A 19,016-nucleotide genomic window follows, 5' to 3' on the forward strand; every position below is an offset into this window, starting at 1 on the left:
GTCTTGGTTTCTTTGCAATCTAAGGTTATAACGCAGTCACTGTTTGTCAGTTTCAATTAGTAAAGTCCAGTTTGATACCAACTATGGATGAGTTATATGTGCTACATATGAAAGTGATCAGAGAAAAAACCTTGTTCTAACTCTGTTTTTATTGACCTCCATACAAATCTGATGATTTTTTGTTGCATATGCAGCATGATTTTAGTCATGAGAGCACTAGACCAGTCGGTTTGAAGAAGACTGGGCTTCCTTTTGCGTTGTTTTTCTAAATTTTAAATAGCTAAAAAAAATTTGAGGACTAATGGCGCATGATTCAAAACTTGGTCTAGGTAGTTTTTTTTTTTTTTTTTTTTTTTGACTTTTTTCCACTTAAATATAGAGCTTTTATCCCCAGTAGGGATTACACATACCGACACACGTAGGCACACAACACGTTTAGTTTTCTGTTTCCAATTCAAAGCAAGTGGGCAGCATAAATTTTTATATGCACTCATATTGGTGTTTACAACTAACTTCAATTATTGACAAATTAAAGTGAGAATGAATATTGCTTAACCATGATTAAGTATTAAACATTGTATACACGAGTCATATGTCATACAAATTTCTGATAGGAAGCAACCTCTTATACATACTGCTAATGATCTTAAAACTTAAAAAGGAGGAAGCTACGGTTTAGGAAGTTGTTTTTGATGCTTGAAGGGTGGTACCTAGCTGTTGGTGGCCGTCGGTCAGTTGGTCAGTCCTACTAAGAAAATTAATCCAAACAGGTCATCATAAGTTACACAGTTGGGAGTTTAGTCCTTGCTATTTCATTTACCTTTTCAGTTTAGTCCTAGTTTGAACAAATTCAGTTACAATTTCAGAGTTTGATAGGTGTCAAAGGGCAGAAGAAATTTCATCATCAACACCACCTGTTGGTCTCCCGTTACTTCCGTGTTGCAGTAGCACCGCACCGCACCGCAACTCTTCCGGTTTTATTTCCATGTGCGGCTTCTCCACTCTTCATCATGATCCCCTCTTCTTCTTCCTTCTCCTTCTATGGCTTCCGATTATTCATCCACTCCAATCACTCTTAACGACGTTAATCCTAAGGTACTTTTCTTTTCCCTTTTCTTCTTTTGACAATTCCGCAGGCAATTGGACATACGTAAAATATATGTATTTAGTTTGAAGAATGTAATTGCAAAAAAAAAAATCACTTGAAAAACGGGAGCGAAGCTCAGGGTATAGTTGTTTATTTGTTTCAGGTTTTGAAATGCAAATATGCTATCCGAGGAGAAATTCTCACCCATGCTCAGGTACTACTTCCCAAGCTCCATTTTACAATAGCTGCCTTTGTCGTTCATTTTTCAGCATTTCCAGGAAAAAACATTTCTACCGGTTTTTGAAACAAATGGTACCTTATTCATCTTACAAATCCAAAAAAAAAAAAAAAAAAAAAAAACATTTATGATGTACTGATGGTGTCCTGTGTAATGATAGAATGAAAATCCAGGATCTCATCCCTTTGATGAGGTACTAACTTTTGTAGACTTTGCTTTTCGTTTCCATTGTCATTTTGCATATCTTAGCGAATTATTCTGACAATTATAAGTGAGTAACAAGTTGGAGATTTTTTTAGTCGTGTAGATATTTTCTGTAATATTTGCTTATTCATGCAGATCTTGTACTACAACATCGGAAATCCTGATTCCCTAGGTCAGAAGCCTATTACTTTCTTTAGGGAGGTGGGAATAAATTGTTTCATTTTGGATTATTGTTTTTTTTAAGCTTATAGAGTGATTTCTAAGGAGGTTTCCTTTATTAGGTCCTTGCATTATGTGACCATCCACTTATTGTGGACAGAAGTGAAACAAAATCACTTTTCAGGTATGAAGTTTGTCAATCAACGTTGGTACCTTGTAGCTCAATGAAACAGAAATGTACCCAAGTTTCCGTAGTCTAATGTCTATCTAGAATTAACATGACCAGTTTCCATAAGACAAATGTTTTCCCTTGTATTATTCTAGCATGGTATGGTTAATTCTCCTGCTACTACTGATATCATATAGTGAATAATTTGCAGGAGTAAAGATTCGAAGTTTAACTAATGTAACTAATGTACTCTTTTTCCAAATGTCCAACTTATAAACTCAAGTGATTGTTACTGAAATCTTTGCAAGTGAGGAAGAGTGGGCTATGAGGGTGAAAGTGAGCTGTCAACTTATGATGATATGTTTGAAGCTATTCAATTAAGAAAGCAAAAGGAAAAGCTTGTCGAAAAAGTATATGTTTCTTTTGTCTTTTTTATGGATCAAATGTCTTGTAAGGTACTAATGCAGCATTTATTCTTCATACAAGTTGGAAGTTCCCCATTTTCCATTATCCATAGAATTCCCAGTGCACATGTTGAACATGCAAATCTCCCATGGCCCATGGGCAGCAATGCATCTTGGGGTAATGGGCATAACCCAACATGATCACAAATCCCTTGCTGTCAGATCACACATGTACTAGAGTGTGCAAGTTTTTTCATGTCAAATATGTATAGATTGTTCTAGAGGCTAGAAAAAACTGAAAAATATGATTTTAAGCTAAAATAAATAAGATGTGGAAGGCTGTGCTGATAGGGGACCTCTCTAAGTATATTGATTGTGAGCTTTTTGAGATGATTGATGTCTGTTTGTTTTTCCACCTAATTCATATTGTTTCGGTTAATCTTTTAGCCTCAAAATGTGTAAATTATTCTTTTGGTGTTTTAAAGTAAATGCAAGTGGCTATTTTGTTTCTTGTTCTTTGAGATCAGTGCAATGTAGTTTTGTTATGCTATATGTGATTCACTATTGATTTATCAATCCATCCATTCCTCATTGTCATTGACTGTTTTGTTTAATCATTGCTTGAAATCAATGAAATGCAGTGCGGTAACTGTTGTTATGCTACAATGTGCTTGTTTATTGAGTTATCAATCCATCCCTTGTTGTTGTTGACACAATTCATAGTAGTTTTTCCTTATTAAATTATAGTTATTCACGTTTTCTTTTCGAATTTGGTAGGCTAGTTGATAGTTCCTTTTTTCTTCGAGTATTTTATCTAAAATATTCTTGTATCTTTGTGGTTTACACCTGAAGAGAAGCAGAAACCCTTGCTTTTTGAAGCATGGTTACCACTATAAAATAGTATGGTGAATAATTTTCATCAACTTCAGCCGTATTCTACAGGATTTTTTGGTCTAAATGGCATTATCTCTTTGCTTTGTAGTGCGGATTCTGTAGAACAAGCTATCCAGATCCTCGACCAAATTCCTGTTAGAGCAACAGGTTCATACAGCCACAGTCAGGAGACTATATCTTCTATTGTATTATCCTAGGTTTGCAGACCAGTATAATCTTTGAACTTCTTGTTGTGTTTGGCTAAATCTAGGGCGTCAAAGGATTACGTGATAAAATTGCTTCTGGTATCGAAGCTCTTGATGGCTTCCCTGGTGATCCAAATGATATTTTCTTGACTGATGGTGCAAGCCCAGCAGTAAATTCTATAGATCTCCAAGTTATTCATATAGCTCTGACAGAAGTAACTGAAAGAAATAGCGAGATGTTGACAATTTCTGTTCCTTCATCTTCTATTCAGGTTCACATGATGATGCAGTTGCTCATCGGGTCAGAGAATGATGGAATCCCATGTCCCATCCCCCAATATCCTCTTTATTCTGTTTCAATTACCCTCCACCGTGGCACTCATGTACGTGTTTTTGCTTCTATTTAAGTTCATTAATACTTAGTTGAGTAGTTAGCTTTGAATTAGGTTCTTAAATATAAACTTAGCTTAATCTACTTACTTTTGGAAAAGATTATTTTTCATTTTGATTATTGAGAAATCCCCAAGGGTCAGTGACGCATATTGTGGATAACGGGGCCACCCATCTAACCTCCTCCGCTTTAATACCAGGCTCTCATAAGAGATTGCTGCAAACAGCTATTACAAAAATAGCTAACCTGATTTGATGTACTCTTCGTTTGAACAGATAAAATTCAGAAGCTGAAATACAAATGTTTGTGATTGTTGGCTTTTTGGTGTAATCTTCAAGATGTAAAGGATGAACACTGCATGCTAGATTTTATAGATACTTTACATGAGTAGATTTTGTGGAACACTGCATGATTTGCCTTTGCACCTTTTTAGTGTCACACTGCTTTGTTAATAATATACTGCTTGCTTACCCTTTCATTAAAAAAAAATTACTTTTCAGGTAAATCATGCAGAATCCACTAATATATGCTTTTTTCTGGTGCTAGATTTCTTATTATCTTGATGAAGAATCAGGTTGGGCACTTGAAATCTCAGAGTTTGAGAATCAGTTGAAAACTGCAAGATCCAGGGGTGTTAATGTTAGGGCTTTGGTTGTGATCAATCCAGGCAACCCAACTGGGCGGGTAATGGTTTATATAAGATTTTGGAAGCTCATAGTCAATTTTTTTTTAATGGAGACCGTGATCAACATCATTTAATGAGAGCATACAGCGATGGAAAATGTGATCCTCCCTTCCTCACAAATATTTAAGAATCTTTACATGTGGCATGATTAGTCCTCTATGTATGCCTTAGGTTCTTGCTGAGGCCAACCAACGGGAAATTGTGGAATTCTGCAGGAAAGAAGGCCTTGTTCTTCTGGCTGATGAAGTGAGTTAATTCCCCTTTAGATGCTTCTTTGCTTGATTCTGACAAATTCTCTTGCTTCTTTGGAAATGTGATTACCAGTGATTCTTCAGGCTCTCAATTTTTTTCATTTTTAATTTTCTGTGATTAATGTTCAAAATTGTAAGCTCTCTCATATTTTGTGGAACCTGTGCAAGTGTATCAGGAAAATGTTTATGCACATGACAAGCAGTTCCATTCATTTAAGAACAGATCCCGCTCTATGGGATTTGGAGAAAAGGACATCTCTTTAGTTTCTTTTCACTCTGCCTCAAAAGGTAGAACAGCTGCATGTTCCCTCCCTCTCTGGTTGGCTGTACTTCTCTTCTGTTTGACTAGATGTTAGGAACGTGGCAGGCGATATTTGATTTTTACAAATGCCTCTGAATTTTTTATTTCTGTTGCTAACTTTTCTTGCTGGCTTTAGGATACTATGGCGAGTGTGGAAAGCGAGGAGGCTACATGGAGTTCACTGGATTTCGTCCTGAGATAAGGGAACAGATATACAAAGTGGCATCTGTCAATCTCTGTTCCAACATTTCCGGTCAGATTCTTGCAAGTCTCATCATGAGCCCTCCAAAGGTTGGTAAAGCCATGTTCCAAAAGGAGTGAAATGGATATTGAGGATTATATTGCCAACCCCAACAAGTTTGGGTTTGAGGCAGAGTTGTTAAGAAGGGGTGGGGTCTCCACCATCATTTCAGTATTTGGGAATTGGGAGTTATAGCATTCCCAGATGCTACCTCAATGGTTTTCTGGCTTATTTGGTCTAGTAGAATCTGAGTCTTTCATATAGTAGTAATTTTGGTATGAGGTCAATATTGCATGAAATGAATTGGTGATGTCCTATAGTCCTCTATCGACCTGCAGATGCATCAGTCCGGAGTTGTGAAACCATGATGATTGAATGTGTTAAAATCGGACGAAATAGACCTTAAACCATATGGATAGCTGTTTTTTTCCTCAGGCTTTCTAGGAGGAAGAAAAGGAAAAGGATGAAATGAGAGAAGGGAAAACCCTCAGAGGGATTGTTACCCCCTTATCCCGGATAAGAATCCTCCCATTGCTCAAGTCAAGAGGGAATTTTCGCTTCCTAATCCTGGATAATAATCCTTCATTGCCGAAAAGTTCCCAAATGCGTGTTGTGGATTCATCTAAATCTGCTGATCTCATGGTCTAAATGTCCAATTTGGTTAATAAAGTAATTGCTTCAATGTGATAAGATTTCTGGAACATTTTATCAAACTTTGTAGGTATCACTCTTTTATGTGGTAAGATAAAATTAGATGTCACTAAGCGGCATGAATTCAGCTCTGATTGTAAATTGTAAACTTTGAGGTCCCTTGTATCCATGTTATAGATGCCGGACTATGAGCAATGCTTTGTTGATTTATTCAGGTGGGCGATGAATCATACAAGTCTTTTTCTGCTGAGAAAGAAGCAATACTCTCATCCTTGGCAAGGCGTGCAAAGGTCAGTAGAATTGGCATATACGACTGGGATTGACAAAATAAACTAGTAGTTTGTTTTGCTGAAGTGGTTGAAGTTGTTTTCCGATCATGAACCTTGGACTTGAATACTAGAGGTGCTTAATATAGTCAACGAAGATATCTAAAATTTTCTCCAAGAAAGTTGTCCCAAACTTTTTTTGCTAAAGTTACATTTCAGCTTTCCAAAAACAGTGTGAAATTTCTTTCACTAGAGTTCCATTTAAGCTTCCTTTTGTTGAATTTATCTGTCCAATTGATGCAGTTATATTTTTCTTCTGTCTTTGCCAAAAGATTTGACTAATTCATCAACAGATACTAGAAGATGCATTCAATAGTTTGGAGGGTGTAACATGCTATAAAGCAGAAGGCGTGTTGTATTCATTTCCACGCATCAACTTACCTGGCAAAGCAATAAAAGCAGCAGAAGAAGCTAAAACTGCACCAGATGCCTTTTATGCTCGGCATCTTCTTAATGCCACTGGAATTGTTGTTGTCCCAGGCTCTGAATTTGGCCAGGTGATTGTTATATTTTTGCCCACTTGTTTCATGCTATTTCTACTATGTTGTTACTGATATTCAAGGCATATCCTCCATTTCTTTGTCAAAAAGTATGGAACTTGTAACGGTCATAATAGCTCATTTAAAAAAATGCGGATGGCTTTTTCCGGGATTCATGAACATTAACAAGACAGAATCTAATTAATTGGAAAAGGATATTGCGAAAAAGAGTGGGGAAATAAAAGAAAAAATCAGGAATGCAGTACCACATAGTACCTTCTAAATAACGAGAGGGTGGTGATTTTTGGTGCAAAAGAAGCACGCCTTACGAGTAGAGAAGAAGAAACTGCTGGTTGTTCGAGAATAGGGAGGAAATTTTTGACACTAAGGTTTATTTGGAACTGTTGGATTCGACTAAATCTGTGTTTGCTTGTTGCTTCTATGAAGCGTCCTGGAACGTGGCATTTTCGGTGCACAATATTACCGCAAGAAGATAAGATACCAGCTATTGTATCTCGTCTTACACAATTCCATAAGCAGTTCATGGATGAATTTCGTGGCTAAGGAATCTGGGGGTACATTCTATTATAGAGAATTTTGAATAAGAACATCTGGTATGCTTGTTGTTTTATTTTTCATCTTCACCAAAAACAAATCAATACTTCAGTAGTGAAAAAAGATGGGATTGTTTGACACTGCATATTAAGGATTGTTTATCTTTTAATCTCATTTGTATTTGACCTATGTCTATTTTTCTCCTTCTAGATGATCATTATGTGTAACTAAATTCTCTGATCTACCTAAGTAAGATATTCCTCCTTGGCTCCTTGAATATGTTTCATATGTAAATCTTAGACGTGAATATATATGACTGATTCATTGGAGGGAGAGTTACCTTTTCTACAAATGAATTAAATTATTCAAAATAAATTTATCGACACCTTAGAACCAACTTCCATTTAAGTTATTAGAACCAACTTTCATAAGCAGTTGGTTTTAATAACTTTAGTTTAATAACATCCATTAAACTAACGTTATTTAATAACTTGCTTTAATGGATGTTTCTAAACGAAATAGACACTTAAATTGGTAAGTAACAGGAATATAACTTTAACTTTAAATAAAACTCAATAATAACTTTCTATTTAGATATATTATTCTGAAACGTCAATCGAAATCAGACAGAGGCGTGCTAACTTTAAAGTGTGCTAAACTAATTAAGGGTAAAGTACATTTTATGTGTATCATAAAGGATGGTGTCTTTTATGTTTGTCCTATTAGCTAAGATTCACCATAGCAATGACTAGTTGGTTATTAGGCCATTGGAGGCTCGAATTGTTTTGTTACCCTAGAGGTTAGTGTCTTCTTGTACTTGTATGCCAGAAGCTTTATAAAAGACAATTGAAAAGTGAAAGAAATCGACTAAGTAGGAGTAAAATAAGATTCACTTGCTGTAGGTAAGAAAAATTGACCTTTTACCTAGTGAATAAGAAAAATCTGTGATGGTATCGTCATGTATCCAAAAGAAATCTATCAACAATATCACCTAACCATTTACTCTTTACTCTTTTTCTGTTTTCTTCTTTTATGGGGCCTCTCTTTTTCATCAGAGTAGAGCTGGTCAGATAGACCTCAGATGGATGTTTTGTCTTCATGTCTAGTTTCGAAACCATGCAGACCAAGAATCTTAAAAAGCCCTTGTCACAGCTAAAGGTCTTTTGCTACCAATACATAACATAAAATATTTGAAAATTTCGTATGGTCAGTGCTTAATATTGTCGATTTTTAATTGGTGCAACTCTGTTTGGGAAGCTTTTAAGTATTTACCATATAAGAGAAAATGAACAATTTCATTCCTAAGTAGGAGTAGTAGCTTTTTTTTTTTTTTTACAACTGCAATTTCTGTGCTGCTTTCATTGAGAATTGAAGGTAAGGTACAATTATTGCACCAATTTTAGCAAGTTATAATGAGAAGTTATGCGGGAATGCCTGTAATTTCCGTAGCAGTTGAACGTGGTCCCAAGACATTTAAAGGTCAAATCAGTAAATCAAACTTATGACTACAAAAAAGAGTTGAAATCTAAATTAACAACTTACAGTACTGACAAACAATCAACATCTTTGTATTTCATTTTCTAGCTAATACATACAAGGCCCCTACATAGTAACTGGAAGTTTGAACAGGTTTCAACAGTCTGATTACTAGAGGCCTTAATTCGGAATATTGTGGTCCTATTCAAGACAAAGGGCCTTCATCTTTGCAATGTCGAGCAACTTTGATGAGTAGATACATTGATAATCAAGATTAAAGAGTGATCACTTTAGCATAAGGTGGCTTCAAATTAGATGACCTAACATGAAAACTATTAGGCCAAAAGTTCCGTAGAGAGCAACAAAAACAGTCCATTAAGAATGGAGAACACGTTAATGCAAGATAAATTCAAATTTGAGTAAAGTTCCTAGGATTCTCACTTAAGAGTGAGACTACATTCTAGGATATATAGTAACAAATTTTCATCATATTTTGCTAGTTGTAGAAAAGCTCATCGTCTCTTTTATCAGTTGGTCTCATCTACTAGAAGTTCACAGTATTATGTGTTGGCCCGTAAAACAGTGTTGCATGTTAGCTTTTTTCTGGGTAAAACTCAATAGGAATACAGAGTGAATCTCACTGAACATTGCTGTGTGATTCGAATTAAATAAGATGGTTACGACATGGCAAACAACCACAAGAAGTTTGGGTAGATAAATGTGAGTTTTGCCTTGTCAACATCATCTTTCTTGATTGGTCAGCCACTTTTTCTATTTGTTCCTTGTGCTGTAGTTGTGCTGTTGTTCTCCATTCTTCAGCTTTTCTGTGAACAATCGCCATCCTTTTCATCAACTTCTCCTCCAGATTTGATCTCATCTTCTGGATTTTCACCTGAGACGGAGAAGCAAATGATACGTCGTACCCCATGAAATTATGTTTCTAGAGTCTGTTGACCCAAGTTAAATTTAACCATTTATAATTTTCTGGGGAAGAAAAAAGAGGGGTGACACACCAATTTCAAAGGAATTTTCTTACTGTGTGCCCATCTTCACATGGGTTTGCAACTTCCAGAAAGAATTTGTCATGCATGAAATTATTATAATGCATTAATGTTGACTAATATGCTATATTTTATCCGTCCTCACATGTGATAGATTAAAATTATAAGCAGTACATAGAGGGAAGAGGAGGAAACACTCCATACGATGTTGGACCACAATGGAAGATTACTGAGTGGCTCGATGTAGATAAATACTATACAAGACTGAGAAGTTCTTCCCAGCTAGTCAGTCAACATTGCACTACTACTACTTGTGACGCCCAACATGGAAAAAAGCTTAGGAGCGCTTCCATTGTGGTCCAACTCCAGCATCGTATCGAGTGTTTTGATGGACTTTTAGACCAACAAGCTTCTAAAGAAGAGGTGCATATACCACTTTAGGCAAATCTCACATTAAAAAGCTAGAAAAGTGGTGTTACATGAGACCAGAGCACAGTGTTCACATGCTACTCTTGGCGTAGCCCAAGTAACAAATTTGAGGATTGTAAGGCCAAAATGAACAGAAGGCACTATGGGCTTAGACAATTTTAGGATAGGAAAGAGTTACTGATGAAAAATAATGACCCATACCAGCTCAATTTTACATTTTCCAGTCTGTAGTTCCCTTGCATGCCGTTAAAAACTTCATGTACCCAAGTGAAAGGAAGAGTGAGATGTAAAATAAAATACTACCTCAAGTTTTTTCGATTGAGCTTCTGCTTTTGCATTTTGGAGGTTTATCCAAGCCTGAATTTTTGCTTCTTCTCTCTGGTACCTGCAACGTAAAACAAAAACTAATAAGCTCCAAGTACATATGAAATAGAAGGGAACAGTACAAAAGCCACTCATCACCTGAGGCAGTATTTGTTCTTCTCTTCTTCTTCCCACGAATGTGTTTTGGACTCCGAGACACTCTTTCTGCACTCATTATTTATCTCGAAATGTCTCAAACTCTTTGATATATCCTCCTCCTCTTCTTCTCTCGAACTCCAATTGGTTGTAACAGAATCAAATGGTGTCCCAACCTGCAACTTTGCTAGATGACACTCCTGAAATTGCATAATATCAACCGTGCTGTCGGAACCTGAACTTGGTAAGACCAACGGTCCAGATCTATCCGCGGGGGTATTGTGTCTAGCAGGTGATGGACTCTTGAATGGAGTGTGACATCTTGAAGTAGTAGAGCTGCCAATTGGGGTCATTTCTGTCCCAATATCTCTGTGTTTAACCTCATGAATTGCCTCCATTGTTGCTTCTTTCATCGATTTCCCTGCCCCATTTCCAAACAAAAATCCTTCCTTTGTAGGTTCTAAGCACCTAAATTTGGGATAAATAGATTCCACTTCATCTGTGAACTTATCTGCAGTTACATTCATAAAGTTAAATTTTACCAAAATGAGAGCTAGAACCAAAAACATATAATGCACATTGATGTGTAGCATGCATTGCCAGATAAAGTCTTTTCTTGAGAGGGATTTCCCATCTGGTGTCCGGTAGCTACAGTGGGCCGGATTAAACCAGAATTCCCACATTGAGGGGTAACAAAACTGACTCTATACTCGGGACTCGAGACCTCTGGTTACCGGTGAATGATACTGCACCATAACTCTTGTTGGTAGAGCCTATTTCTTTTGACTCCCAACATAGAAACTATCAAGTTTAAATCTTGAACCATAATTAGTAAGCTAAGGGGTAAAAGACAAGTCTTTTTTTACCTTTAAGAAAAACATCTATTGCAGCAGAAACACTGTTGGAAGCTCCATCAGAAATATGATGATGGTGTAAAGGTAAAGGCACCTGAAAATCTGAAGCTACTTTAGAGACCTTTTCATCTGTTACTCTATTTTTTTCTGCAAAGACATTTTCAGCTTCTTTATACTTGAACCCATTACACTGCTTTAACAATTTTGAGGACTCTAAGGATGGCTTTAAGCCATTATTATGATGGGAAGCAGGGGAATCTTGAATAGAACTTCCATTAACAAGCCATTTCTCTGCATCATCCCACTTAGAAGGGAAATTTTTTCTTGAAAAATTCCCAACACTGAAGCTGAAAATGGGTCGACCCGGTGTTGATGGAGCATCCATATTCCTCCTTGTCACTGAACTTACTCCTCCTTCCTTCCTTAAAAAACCTCTGCTTTCAGCTACGTTGCTTGCTGTTGGCAACGACTTCACAAAATCAGAAGTCTCCTTGAGATTAAGTTTACAAAGAGGGTCAGGGAAACTATCCAAGAATGGGTTCCCATTTTTCCCTTCTACTGTTGCTTCCTGTCAACAACAAAAAATAAAAGTTATTCAAGAACTTAAAAAAGAACAATCTTGAAAACTAGGGGGGTCAGCATTCAGCATTACATTACCCCTTGAGATGGAAACAGAGGTGGAGGTTCACAGTAGCTGGCACTTGCAAGATCCATAAATGCAGTAAGATTTTTGGAGGATTTTTTTACATATTTAAAAAAGATTGGTATGAAAGAAGCTGTTTTTTTTTTAAAAAAAAAATAATTATTTTTTTTAGCAGTAGTAGGGAACAGTAATAACACATGCCAATGCTAAAGGAAGCAGGGAGGTTTCAGAAGGAGTGTTCAATAATATATGGCAAGTATTGGAATAACATGCAATGGACTGGTAGGCAAGACAAAGCCCACTATATATCATATGATGAGTTTTCAGGGTGAAGGGAAAATGAATGAAGAGTGTTTATAGTAATTCATGGCTACTAGTGAGGACAAGCAACAAAACAAACAAAACTGTACTTAAAAAAAAGAAAGATACATGGAGTTGTGTGATGCTTTGGGAGACGAGAAAAAGTTCGTCAAAGTTGTAAAATGGCTGGATTATCAAGTCATGGATTTGTTTTTATGATTTACCCTAAGTTATCCTTTACATTTTTGGTAGCTAGTATGGAGATTAGTGAGGTAAGTATTAAATCTTGCATTAAAAATGCCACATTTGGTGGTTTAGTGGTTAGTTAGCAGGTAAGTTATTTACATATAAAATTAATATATAACTAATATATTTATCAGTTTATGTAGCATGTTTTTCTTTGATTATGTTGAAGGAGGGAAGTGTCATTTTTATCAAATTACCAATTAATTCTTATGCTTGTAAGAGTGACTTGATTGTGTAACTTCTCTATAACACTAGTGCATAGACTTACATTTATTTTTTGAAGTGTTTAATTTTTATACGTGAATGATATAAAATAGGCGTAACACATAAATGTGTCATTCAACTTGACCCCTTAACTGATATTTATATTCTTCAATTTTAAATGTGTATAATTAAATAGACACTTAAACTTATATAAAATTGAACAAGCAGGTATACACATCGTATGTGACATCTACGTGGTAATTCGCGTGAGATTGTAACGTAATGTCACGTACGACGTGTATGTCTACTTGTTTAACTTTATACTCCAAGTTTAAGTGTCTAGCTACTCATGCATATCCAAATTTGGAAAACATAGATGTCAGTTAAGCTTAAATTGAAGGACGTGCTCATATATTATATCTATTAAATAATATATATTGTTTTATTTTATACTTTACTTATGAGATCACATTGACATTGAACATATGTTATTACGTGTTGCTTACATTATAGTATTATCTAAAAAGAAATTATTAGTAGCTACTCGTAAAAAGTAAGAACTATCAATAGATGCTAATTATCTCCAGCTACAACTTGATATTATAAGAACAAAAGTATGGATATTATTATTTTGTATTACTCCAATATATGTAATAATGTAAGAAGATGGGAAGCTTCTTTTAAGGTTATTGATAATGTTATTTAAAGCCCTAAACTCCGTTGTAGGGTGGGCTCATTCTCTTAACTCTAAGATACTTAATAATTAAAGGTTAAAATAATGAATTGCTTTGTTACCCTAATGCCAAACAAAACTTTTTGTCTGTCTTATTCGGTGTTAATGTTAAGATAATTATTCCACCTGATGATTCACCTATTACACAAAAATTGATTTTAGTCTTGTCTTATTTGGTTCATAGGATAAGGTATGAGGAGTATTTCATAACTAAATTTATGTTTATTTGATTGCAAGTACAACTAATCTCAAAATATATTTATACTACTTTAAATTTGAAACTATTTTGTTCCACATAAATAGAATGAATTAATTAATAAATTATAATTCTCAAATAATTTTATCTTCAAACCAAACGTCCGGTTTGGTAAACCAAAAGTTGAAAGGAATGTCGGGGGCCCTCCTATGGACCCGTTTGGTCATATATTTCCCAGGTAGTTTTAATAAATTTGGTAAATAATGTTTGGTCATATAATTATCATTATTGACAAATATTTTTGATAAATAATTCAAATTCATAAATATTAGAAAAAAATTAATATTTGGGTCAAATTTTAACTTTTTATACTTTTAAAGAGAAAATATGTTTTTCAAATATTATAATCAAACACATAATGAAATTTTACCAAAATATGACAAAAATATTTGAAAGGAAAAAGATACGAATATAATCCTTAACTTTGATAAATGATACAGATATATCATTCGTCATACTTTAGGTACAAATATACTCTTGCCATTAATGAAAATGTATATATATATATATATATATATCCCTGAATTTTGATAAATAGAAAGATTTACCCTCCATCATATTTTAGGTACAAATATACCCTTGCCGTTAATGAAAAGGTACATATATACCCCTGAACTTTGATAAATGGTACAGACATATCCTCCGTCATACTTTAGATACAAATATACTCTTGTCGTTAATGAAAAGGTATATATATACACTTCTTACTAACGACAGGACACGTGTCACAATCTTTTTCATTTCCCCTTTTTAATTTAATTTATCCTCACTCTACCTGAAAATAATTCTAATTTAACCCACAAATCGATTCAAATAATAACCCAAACTCGACCCGGTCTAATAGAACCTTCAAGACGCATCTCTATTCATGCATATTCATTTTCTTTTTCTCTTTCCATTAGATCAGGTCAGGTTTGAGTTATTATTTAGATTGGGTTATGAGTTAAATTGGAATTATTTTGGGGTGGAGTTGGGATAAATTAAATTTAAAAAGGTCAAATGAATAGGATTGTGACATGTATTCTGTCGTTAGTCAGAAAGGTATATATGAACCTTTTCATTAATGCAAGGGTATATTTGTACCCAAAGTATATCGGAGAATATATCTGTACTATTTATCAAAGTTCAGGAGTATATATGTACCTTTTCATTAACGACAAGAGTATATTTATACCTAAAGTATGACAGAAGATATATCTGTATCATTTATCAAAGTTCATGAGTATATTTGTACCTTTTTCGTATTTAAAAATATATTGCCGAAATCTAGCATAGAGGAAGAGCTGGTCCTCTCTCTAGGTTCCCTTCAATTTATTCCGACTTTTAGGGCTTATTTGGGCCTTGAGGTAAAATTATGATTTAAAATCATGATATGTGTTATAAAATAATAAAAAACAAAAAAAAAAAAGAGTAGAGAGAGGAGAGAGAGACTTCTTTATTTCTCTTGAGGGATGAATTACAATGAAGGAAAATTCCTTTATTTATAGGAAAAAAATAACCTTGAGATTTGTAACTTTTTCATAAATAGACATACACAATATATGGTAAAGTAGGTATTCACTATATTTGGTAAAGTAGACATTCACTATATATGGTACATTTATAACACTCCCCTATGAATGTCTAATTGATAGATAATACGCATAAATGTTGTCTCATTAAAAACCTTACAAGGAAAATCCAGTGGGATAAAACCTCGTAAGGGAAAAGAGTACAGCGCGTATTAACTCCCCTAATGAGAACATCCTTGAACCTTTGCATTCCGATCTTGTGCACCATCTTCTTGAAAGTTGCAGTTGGAAAAGACTTGGTGAATAAATCAGCCACATTGTTACTGGAATGAATTTGTTGCACGTTAATATCACCATTCTTTGGGAGCTCATGTGTATAGAAAAGCTTTGACGAAATGTGTTTCGTTCTATCTCATTTTATGAATCCTCCCTTAAGTTGTGCTATGCATGCTGTGTTATCTCCGTATAAAATTATGGGTACGTTGTCGCATTTCACACCACCTATTTTTTGAATGAGATGTATCATGGATCTCAATCATACTCATTCTCGTCTTTCTTCATGAATAGCTATTATCTCAGCATGGTTCAATGAAGTGGCTAGATAGACTGCTTTGTATATCTCCAAGATATGACAATATCCCCACATGTGAACATAAAACTTATTTGAGATCAAGTTTTATACGGGTCAGATAAGTTTCCAATATCAGCATAACCAACAAGATCGGTACTACAATCTTTAGAATAAAATAAGCCCATATATTTGATCACATTTTCGATGTCTCCTAGTAGAAGCAGAACTATATATATCTTGCTAACAAATAGACTGAAAAAGGTTATGTCATACCTTGTAGTATTTGTAAGATACATTAGTGCATCAATTGCACTAAGATATGGTACTTCATAACCAATGAGTTCCTCATTCTTTTTTGAGGTCGGAATGAACCCTTATTCAATTATGCATGTTTCTCATTTAAGCAAATATTCTATTGCTTTTGAAAACTCTCCAAGAGTTTCAATAATTTTCAAGCTATACGCTTATATAATATAAGGATTATAAATAAGTTTTTCAGAAACTTTTATATGCTTCAAACATTTTGAATTCTTAAAAGTTTTCATGTAAATTTTGTCAAGTGACAATATTCAACATTTCATATTCTTAAAAGTTTTCATGTAAATTTTGTCAAGTGACAATATTCAACATTTCATGAGTGACATCTTAAGTGTTTGGATTGCAAATCAAATAAGTTTTATGCTTACCAAGATGCATCCTTTCATGTCACTTAATAAATATTTCTACGGGAGCATGTTTAAATAAACGTAAAATTCAGATCTTCGTAATCTTGTACAATATTGTGCTAATATTGTATCAAAGATATGGTTAATGATATATCATTTTGTATCGGTTCACAATGTGACATAACATTTTGAGACCTCATCACTTTATTACTTTCAGGTATTTCAGGTACCTGAACCTCTCATAAGGTTTCATGAAGAGTTATGTTGTAGGCTCTTCAAGAATACATTGCCTTCTGATTATGATTATTTGTTCCTTATCCTTTTCAAGGACTATTTCATTTGGAACCGATTGGTCTACCACGCTTCACGCATGATAGACTTTGTTCTTTAGGTACACAAAATAGGAGCACTTGTAGCTTAAATATGAGATGCTTTCGACATTTGACTTGAATTATCTTTTGAATGAGGATGTGATGATAATTCCTAACATATTTCATAGCTGCCTATAATCTCCCCCTTATGTTAGAAAAACTAACATACATCCTCCATCTTCTTTGAGGCACATCAAAATTATTAGATGGTTAACGTGTGGTTCCTGACTCAAAACCAACTTTGAGGGGGGAATTAATCATAATTTATTGGTTTGATGCATACAAATACTTTTGTATATAATATTTCAAACAAACACATGAAGCTTTGTTCTCATTAGCAATAGTTCAACTATTTATCGAAGGCATTCAATGCTAAACCATCATTATCAAGATGAATTGTCTTGATTACACAGTCTGAAAATTATATTCTTAACTCAATTTTATTGAGCAAGCAACTTTATAAATGTCAAACTGCAAGTTGACAATAAATGTACATATGATCATCTTATTGATGCATCTTTTCAACATATCACATGATAGGTGAACGGGTCCATATTCACCTTTTATAATTTTCAGATTTGAAGGGATCCAATCCCAGCATTAGTTGGTCCAACCATCTTATCATGAGAACAAACAGCATTAAAAGCTCAAAAAGAATTTTTGAATTCTTCAATATGTATTTAATACTTAATATGCACATCTTTGGGATGTCGCAATAGTTCATGTCAACTTATGAACTTTTATATTATTAAAATCCAAGTTTACCATGACATGTACTTTAGGGGGGACGTGGATAGTATGTGGGACAGGGCGGCAAGGTGCATCAGGGAGAATGCAAGTGAAGTGTTGGGTGTTTCTAGGGGCCGGGCCGGGCACCATCGGGGGGATTGGTGGTGGAATGAAGAGGTGGAGAAGAAAGTGGGGACCAAGAAAGGGGCGTACGCTAAGTTGGTGAAAAGTAAGGACGAAGAGGAGAAGCGGGTAAACAGGAAAGAGTACAAGCTAGCGAGGAAGGAGGCTAAGTCAGCAATCACGGCAGCTAAGACGACCGCTTTTGAGAGCTTGTATGCAGGGTTACAGGGGAAAGGAGGGGAGAAAAAGTTGTTTAGACTTGCTAAGGCTAGGGAGAGGAAGGGTCGTGACCTCGATCAGGTGAGGTGCATTAAGGGGGAGGATGGTAGAGTGTTGGTGGAGGACGGCCACATTAAGAAGAGATGACAGTCGTACTTTCATAGGCTCTTAAATGACGAAGGAGATAGAGCTATTGTGTTAGGGGAACTGGAGCACTCAGAGGAGTGTCGGGATTTTAGCTATTGTAGACATTTTAAGGTAGAAGAGGTTAGACAGGTTGTCCGCAGGATGCGAAGGGGTAGGGCGACGGGGCCGGATGAGATACCGGTGGAGTTTTGGAAGTTCGTTGGAGAGGCTGGTGTAAGGTGGTTGACTGGATTGTTTAATGAAATCTTCAGGACGGCAAAGATGCTTGAGGCTTGGAGATGGAGTACCATGATCCCTCTCTATAAGAATAAGGGGGACATTCAGAGTTGCAATAACTATAGGGGGATTAAGTTATTGAGTCACTCTATGAAGATCTGGGAGAGAGTGGTCGAGGTGAGGCTGAGACGGATAGTGTCTATTTCGGAAAACCAGTTCGGATTTATGCCCGGCCGCTCGACGACGGAGGCAATCCACCTGGTACGGAGGTTGGTGGAACAGTATAGGGAAAGGAAGAAGGATCTGCACATGGTGTTTATCGACCTGGAGAAGGCTTACGACAAAGTCTCCAGGGAGGTGCTTTGGAGATGCTTGGAGGTGAGTGGAGTACCGCTGGCATATATCAGAGCAATTAAGGATATGTATGATGGAGCGAAAACCCAAGTGAGGACGGCGGGAGGAGACTCAGAGCATTTCTCTGTCCTGACAGGATTGCATCAGGGATCTACTCTTAGTCCCTTTTTGTTTGCGTTGGTGATGGATGTGTTGACGCAGCGTATTCAAGGGGAGGTGCCGTGGTGTATGCTTTTTGCAGACGATGTAGTTCTGATAGATGAGACTCAAGGGGGTGTGAATGACAAAT

The 19,016-nt window shown here is 35.6% G+C and overlaps 2 protein-coding genes across 3 annotated transcripts; one reads left to right on the forward strand and one right to left on the reverse strand.

Annotated features, from left to right (window-relative positions):
* Positions 1 to 19: 19 nt before the first annotated feature.
* Positions 20 to 7,553, forward strand: LOC107861641 (alanine aminotransferase 2, mitochondrial). Its single transcript, XM_047410247.1, has 14 exons — positions 20 to 1,095; positions 1,251 to 1,301; positions 1,665 to 1,730; positions 1,811 to 1,872; positions 3,244 to 3,340; positions 3,406 to 3,510; positions 3,613 to 3,723; positions 4,278 to 4,415; positions 4,588 to 4,662; positions 4,835 to 4,955; positions 5,105 to 5,259; positions 6,076 to 6,150; positions 6,480 to 6,683; positions 7,113 to 7,553. Exons 1-14 carry the CDS (start codon positions 1,042 to 1,044, stop codon positions 7,227 to 7,229), a joined length of 1,431 nt encoding a protein of 476 aa, XP_047266203.1. The 5' UTR covers positions 20 to 1,041; the 3' UTR covers positions 7,230 to 7,553.
* Positions 7,554 to 8,692: 1,139 nt separating this feature from the next.
* Positions 8,693 to 12,492, reverse strand: LOC107861642. 2 transcript variants are annotated; one of them, XM_047410245.1, is made up of 5 exons: positions 12,097 to 12,492; positions 11,452 to 12,007; positions 10,589 to 11,096; positions 10,430 to 10,511; positions 8,693 to 9,588 (listed from the first exon to the last, which is right to left on the reverse strand). In XM_047410245.1, the coding sequence occupies exons 1-5, from the start codon at positions 12,151 to 12,153 to the stop codon at positions 9,361 to 9,363; spliced, it is 1,431 nt and encodes a 476-aa protein (XP_047266201.1). In that variant the 5' UTR covers positions 12,154 to 12,492; the 3' UTR covers positions 8,693 to 9,360. The 2 variants fall into 2 exon arrangements, with proteins under 2 accessions (XP_047266201.1, XP_047266202.1); XM_047410246.1 differs by having other exon boundaries at positions 12,092 to 12,491.
* Between the last annotated feature and the right edge of the window lie 6,524 nt (positions 12,493 to 19,016).

Source organism: Capsicum annuum, chromosome 3, assembly GCF_002878395.1.
Source record: "Capsicum annuum cultivar UCD-10X-F1 chromosome 3, UCD10Xv1.1, whole genome shotgun sequence".
Lineage (NCBI taxonomy): Eukaryota > Viridiplantae > Streptophyta > Magnoliopsida > Solanales > Solanaceae > Capsicum > Capsicum annuum.

Bases quoted from the DNA above. Each gene is read 5' to 3' on its own strand.
- LOC107861641 (XM_047410247.1), top strand. From the start codon at position 1,042: ATGGCTTCCGATTATTCATCCACTCCAATCACTCTTAACGACGTTAAT. The intron at 3,724-4,277 runs GTACGTGTTTTT...TTCTGGTGCTAG, and splicing joins CCCTCCACCGTGGCACTCAT to ATTTCTTATTATCTTGATGA. The intron at 6,684-7,112 runs GTGATTGTTATA...GCTTCTATGAAG, and splicing joins CAGGCTCTGAATTTGGCCAG to CGTCCTGGAACGTGGCATTT.
- LOC107861642 (XM_047410245.1), bottom strand. From the start codon at position 12,153: ATGGATCTTGCAAGTGCCAGCTACTGTGAACCTCCACCTCTGTTTCCA. The intron at 12,008-12,096 runs GTAATGTAATGC...TGTTGTTGACAG, and splicing joins CTCTGTTTCCATCTCAAGGG to GAAGCAACAGTAGAAGGGAA. The intron at 9,589-10,429 runs GTAGTATTTTAT...TCTCCGTCTCAG, and splicing joins CTCAATCGAAAAAACTTGAG to GTGAAAATCCAGAAGATGAG.